Below are 6,698 nucleotides of genomic sequence, written 5' to 3' on the forward strand. Positions count from 1 at the left end.
ACTGATAGAAATTCCAATCCTAGTAACACGGTTCTATTTTACTACAAAAACAAACTTGAAACTTCAGCATGCATTTTGTGATTCCATGGTAAGATAAAAACAATATGTTGGATTTTTAAACATTAGCAGAAAAAATATTTAACATAACATTGTTTAAGCTAAAAACACATTTGCTTGTGTTTAAGTCTATTAGAAACAAATCCTTGAATGAAATACCTTCCGAGAATCTTTGCATTATTATTAAGTTGTAATGAGCGCACACAGTTGAAAATATTAGTTTAATTTGTCAGGACGGAACAATCTCTTGAGGTGTTTATAAATTTCTTTCATTTTAAATCCATATATGATCGGATTAAAGAGAGGATGATAAAAAATCATTTGTAAAGACATTATTAAACGTACAGTTTTGGGAACATTTGTTTCCAGTCGACCTACAAGTACATCATATGTAGTCAAACAGGAAAAGTTGATTAGAACCAACAGGTGGGGTAAACAGGTCTGTGCAGCTTTTCTCCTGACTTCTCTACTACTTCCATAGGTTATTATAAGTATCCTGGTGTATGTAAAAAGTATGAAAAGTACAGGGAGAGGTACAAATTCTACAAAAAGAATCAAGCCATATATATTTGCCACTGTTGAAGTCACACAATGAAGATTCTGAACTGTGCTGTTACAGAGTATTCCTTTCAAAATAAAGGTGCACAGTTTTCTATTAGCATTCAGCAACGTTCCCACTGAAACTTGACAAGTAGGTAGAATCCAAGCTAAAATCAGGAAAATATAAACAGTTGTTTTTCTCATGATTGTTGGATATTGCAGAGGTTTACATATAGACACATATCTGTCATAGGCCATGACTGACAACACTAAGAATTCTGAAGAGGCTAGAGTGTAATATATGAACCCCTGAAAGAGACAGGCTGAATAAGATATGATCTGTTTTTCAGATAAAAAGTCAATCAAAAGCTTTGGATAGATAGCAGTGCTGAAAAGAACAGAGTTGATTAACAAAGCTGCAATGAAAATGTACATAGGCTCATGGAGGGCTTTGTTAATCACTATGATGCCCACAATAGTGGAGTTACTGCAAATTATTAGAATATATGCTGTAAACATGATCACAAAATAAAGATATATGTATTTCTGCACTTCCACATGCCCATCAAAAGTTATATATGTTGCATTTAATTCATCATCCATTATGGTTGTCTAAAACAAAATGTTAATGAATAAAACAGTTATATTACAAGAAGTCTCATATAACCTGAGATTGTCTCATTAAGTCAATAGTACCTGAGCTTGATACACACTGGTGTAGTCCTGCAAACACAGAAATTGGATCTGTGACCTGTTTCCATCTCTGGGAAGTTTTTATCAGACTGCTTCAACCTCCACAGATCTAATTAATCTCTCCAAAGAAAAAGCTGCTATCATGTAAACAACTTGATAAAACTCTGGAGGCCTGAATTCATGTTGTTAAACTTTGTTTGCTCAGATTACGTGACTCTGTCATATTAAGAATGGCACTCTATGAGCAAAAACTTCTGGACAATGGTGCATTCAGATGATCTTCTGATGGTCCCATTTCCCACGTCTGGAAGACGTTCATCCGAATTCGGTGTGTTCATGATCTCAGTTTTTTCATGTGAAAAATGCACGGTAAAGTTAGCCATGGTGTTCCACAAGTCTCTGTGATTGGACCAATTCTATTCACCTTATATCTGGTTTCTCTAGGCAATATAATAAAGAAACACTCTTATGAAGATGATACCCAATTATAATCGGTCAAGCCAAAAGAAACCTAACAGTTAAACTTCAAGCATGCATAAAGGACATACACACCTGGATGACCATTAAAACTAAGTTTAAACCGAAAACTCACATTCATTGCTGTTGATTTAAACCTCTTGTAATTTTATCAGAAGACAGAGAAATACATGATACTGATAGTGATTCCATTACTGGTAACACAGTTTCACTTTACTATAGAAACAAACTTGAAACTTCAGTATGCATTTTTGGGATTACATGATAAGATAAAAAGAATGTGTTGGATTTTTAAACATCAGCGGAAAAAATATTTAACATCACATTGAAGCTAAAAACACTTTTTATTGTGTTTAAGTCTATTAGAAGAAAATCCTTAAGAAAATTTTTAATTGCCACAAAATTTGATGTTATCATATAATTTGAAGTTCAGTACGCTCGAAATGTCCACTCAGCACAAGTCCGGTGCTCAGAAAAGGAATGAAAAGAGAAGAAGAAAATAGAGGCCTTAGAGATTTTCTAAACAAATATTTAAAAAAAAGGTGATGACGGTGAAGCTGGAACTAGTAAAGTCAACGTAGAGCAAGGCAGGGACCGACTGGGGCTAAAAAACAGCCCTGGACTTTCTCCCAAATAGGCCCATCATCCGGCCATTCGCCCCTAGCCGTGCGCAACAGACACTAGCCAGGATGTCCTGATACTATGCCACAATACTCTATCAGACAAGGTTTTCACAGCAAGTAACATCTCAAAACCAATGATGAGAATTGGGGTTGTGTTTACTAATGAATCCTCAGCCTTCAAATAAAAACTAAAAATGTACAATGCCATTACATCTGCATTGAAATTAAAATACAAATAATGAAATGTCACTGGCTACAGAAACCCCAAATTACACAAACTTGTAATTATAAAACAGTACAGAGTATTACTGACAACACTTTCAGAGATAAAGTAGGCTACTTGCTGGGGGGTTTAGATATATTGTAGGCCTATACCAAAACTACACAGAGTGTTAGTTACTATATACTATAACTGTTCAAATATAAATGTATATAGCATGTGTTGCTTTGTGTTAAATAATTAGCATTGAATAACCTATTTAATATGTGGTCAATGTCATATTACACTTTTGATTCATATTAAGGCTGTGAAATTATGAAAATGACTAGGCCCTATCAATGTTGTCTGTGAAGCTTTCACCAACAACCACCAGGCCTTTGCCTGTAAACGCAAATATGAAAGACAAGGAAAAACTGCACTCTGATGGAGACAGTGCAAGCTAGGATTTTTTGGTAAAACTTTTGGTTAAATTTGGTGAATTATTTAGCCCACTTCCCTGTATGTTATCACGTTTAGAGTGGTACCAATGCATGCCTGACGTTTTTCCGTTTAATTTAATACCATAGTCTTCATCCTAGAACCAAAAGTGAGCTCACTACAACCTCTCATATACAACTGATTGAAATCGCAGACAACCCGCGATTACTTTCTAACGCGTTTAATGTTTCAAATGAACCTAACAGAAATTATTAAATACGTTAAGTTTGACAGCAGCCCATGGGCCCACCACCTGTGGGAGGAACCGCTGGGGTCGGGTGCGTTGTCACACGGGTGGCAGTGAAGGTCAGGGCCTCGACGGACCAGACCCGGGCAGCAGACGCTGGCTCTGGGGACGTGGAACGTCACCTCTCTGTGGGGGAAGGAGCCGGAACTGGTGCGGGAGGTGGAGCACTACCGGTTAGATCTGGTGGGGCTTACCTCTACGCACAGTCTCGGTTCTGGAACCATACTCCTGGATAGGGGTTGGACTCTTTTCTTCTCCGGAGTTGCCCAGGGTGTGAGGCGCCGTGGGCGGTGTGGGGATACTCACAAGCCTCAGGCTGAGCGCCGCTACGTTGGAGTTTACCCCGGTGGACGAGAGGGTCGCCTCCCTACGCCTGCGGGTTGTGGGGGGGGGGGGAAAACTCTGACTGTTGTTTGTGCATATGCACCAAACAGGAGTTCGGAGTATTCGGCCTTCTTGGAGACCTTGACTGGAGTCCTGCAATGGGGCTCCAGTGGGGGACTCCATTGTTCTGCTGGGGGACTTCAACGCGCACGTGGGCGATGATGGAGACACCTGGAGAGGCGTGATTGGGAGGAACGGCCTCCCTGATCCAAACCAGAGTGGTTGTTTGTTGTTGGACTTCTGTGCTAGTCATGGATTGTCTATAACGAACACCATGTTCGAACATAGGGATGCTCATAAGTGTACTTGGTACCAGAGCACCCTAGGCCAAAGGTCAATGATCGATTTTATAATCGTTTCATCTGATCTGAGGCCGTGTGTTTTGGACACTCGGGTGAAGAGAGGGGCGGAGCTGTCAACTGATCCCCATCTGGTGCTGAGTTGGGTCAGGGGGTGGGGGAAGACTCTGGACAGACCTGGTAAGCCCAAACGTGTAGTGCGGGTAAATTGGGAACGTCTGGAGGAGGCCCCTGTCCGACAGATTTTCAACTCACACCTCCGGTGGAGATTTTCGTGCATCCCTGTGGAGGCTGGGGGCATTGAACCCGAGTGGACAATATTCAAAGTTTCCCTTGCTGAAGCTGCGGCTAGGAGCTGTGGTCTTAGGGTCTTAGGTGCCTCAAGGGGCGGTAACCCACGAACACCGTGGTGGACAACGGTGGTCAGGGAAGCCGTCCGACTGAAGAAGTCTTTCCGGGATATGTTATCCCAGAGGACTCTGGAGGCGGTTGCAGGGTACCGAAGGGCCCAAAGGGCTGCAGCCTCTGCCGTGAAAGAGGCAAAGCAGCGGGTGTGGGAGAAGTTTGGAGAAGACATGGAGAAGGACTTTCGGTCGGCACCAAGGTGCTTCTGGAAAACTGTTCTCCACCTCAGGAGGGGGAAGCAGGGAACCATCCAAGCTGTGTACAGTAAGGATGGGACGCTGTTGACCTGAACTGAGGAGGTAATAGGGCGGTGGAAGGAGCACTTTGAGGAACTCCTGAATCCGACTAATACGCCCTCTATGTTAGAGGCAGAGCTGGAGGATGATGAGGGATCATTGTCAATTTTCCAGGCGGAGGTCATTGATGTAGTCAAACAACTTCACAGTGACAAAGCCCCGGGGATTGATGAGATCTGTCCAGAAAAGCTCAAGGCTCTGGGTGTGGAGGGGCTGTCCTGGTTGACACGCCTCTTCAACATTGCGTGGAAGTCTGGGACGGTGCCAAAGGAGTGGCAGACTGGGGTGGTGGTTCCCCTTTTTAAAAAAGGGGACCAGAGGGTGTGTGCCAATTACAGGGGTATCACACTTCTCAGCCTCCCTGGTAAAGTCTACTCCAAGGTGATGGAAAGGAGGGTTCGGCCGATAGTCGAACCTCGGGTTGAGGAGGAACAATGCGGATTCCTTCCTGGTCGTGGAACAACGGACCAGATCTTTACTCTCGCAAGGCCAACCGGTCTACATGTGTTTTGTGGATCTGGAAAAGGCGTATGACCAGGTCCCCCGGGAGATACTGTGGGAGGTGCTGCGGGAGTATGGGGTGTGGGGGTCTCTTCTCAGGGCCATCCAATCCCTGTACGACCAAAGTGAGAGCTGTGTCCGGGTTCTCGGCAGTAAGTCGGACTTGTTTCAGGTGAGGGTTGGCCTCCGCCAGGGCTGCGCTTTGTCACCAATCCTGTTTGTAACATTTATGGACAGGATATCAAGGCGTAGTCGGGGTGGAGAGGGGTTGCAGTTCGGTGGGCTGGGGATCTCATCGCTGCTCTTTGCAGATGATGTGGTCCTGATGGCATCATCGGACTGTGACCTTCAGCACTCACTAGAACAGTTTGCAGCCGAGTGTGAATCAGTTGGGATAAGGATCAGCACCTCTAAATCTGAGGCCATGGTTCTCAGCAGGAAACCGATGGAGTGCCTACTCCGGGTAGGGAATGAGTCCATACCCCAAGTGAAGGAGTTCAAGTACCTTGGGGTTTTGTTCGCGAGTGAGGGGACAATGGAGCGGGAGATTGGTCGGAGAATCGGCGCAGCGGGTGCGGTATTACATTCAATTTATCGCACCGTTGTGACGAAAAGAGAGCTGAGCCAGAAGGCAAAGCTCTTGATCTACCGGTCAGTTTTCATTCCTACCCTCACCTATGGTCATGAAGGCTGGGTCATGACTAGGGTTGGGTATCGTTTTTTTTTTTTTCGATTCCGGTGCTAAATCGATACTTAACGGTAACGGTGGTGGCTTAACTTAAAACGGTGCCGGTGCCTAAACGGTGCCTGAACCGGTACTTTTCAATAAAGTAAAAAAAAAAAAAGAAAAAAAAAATTAGGTTAGTAAACAACAGTCAGTGACTTGTTTATTGCTAAGGCCATGGTCAAAATTAAAGATTTAATAATAACTATAACAATAACTTATTTCACCAGTAAATTGCTGTTGAACCCCAGATGGGAAAAGGGTATTTTACAATTACTGTGAATGCACCACGAGGCTACCTGTTTTAAGTGAATCTGTGTTGTTTAATTCCGACAACGGCAGCTGCGAGTGAACGCACCGTCTGTGTTGTTTAATTCCGACCATATAAACATACTGTATATCTATAAATTGCGACAACGGCAGCTGCTGCTTAGACTGTTACATCCCGCTGTAGAAGTCCTCCACAGTGAAATACAGTCACACTTTACACTGTTTAACGTTAGCTGTCAGCATTTTAACCGTGATTAATCCAGCTGCTAGCTAAAGGTAGGCTAACGTTACATGCTGTCAGGTGTAGTGTAAAGTTGAGCACCGAAATGAGGCACCGAAACTTTCGTTCTTATTTGGTCTCGTTACTACCGTTTACGTCGGCACCGGTTCCCTATTGGCACCGAGTTTCAGTACCCAACCCTAGTGATGACCGAAAGAACGAGATCAGTTGAGGTGGTTCGGGCATCTGGTAAGGATGCCCCTTG

The 6,698-nt window shown here is 43.6% G+C and overlaps 1 protein-coding gene across 1 annotated transcript; it reads right to left on the reverse strand.

Annotated features, from left to right (window-relative positions):
* Positions 1 to 273: 273 nt before the first annotated feature.
* Positions 274 to 1,200, reverse strand: LOC114564229 (olfactory receptor 11A1-like). The gene has a single exon (XM_028591472.1). It carries the CDS (start codon positions 1,198 to 1,200, stop codon positions 274 to 276), a length of 927 nt encoding a protein of 308 aa, XP_028447273.1.
* Positions 1,201 to 6,698: the final 5,498 nt, after the last annotated feature.

Source organism: Perca flavescens, chromosome 11 (genome assembly GCF_004354835.1).
Source record: "Perca flavescens isolate YP-PL-M2 chromosome 11, PFLA_1.0, whole genome shotgun sequence".
In the NCBI taxonomy this organism is placed as follows: domain Eukaryota; kingdom Metazoa; phylum Chordata; class Actinopteri; order Perciformes; family Percidae; genus Perca; species Perca flavescens.

Bases quoted from the DNA above. Each gene is read 5' to 3' on its own strand.
- LOC114564229 (XM_028591472.1), bottom strand. From the start codon at position 1,200: ATGGATGATGAATTAAATGCAACATATATAACTTTTGATGGGCATGTG.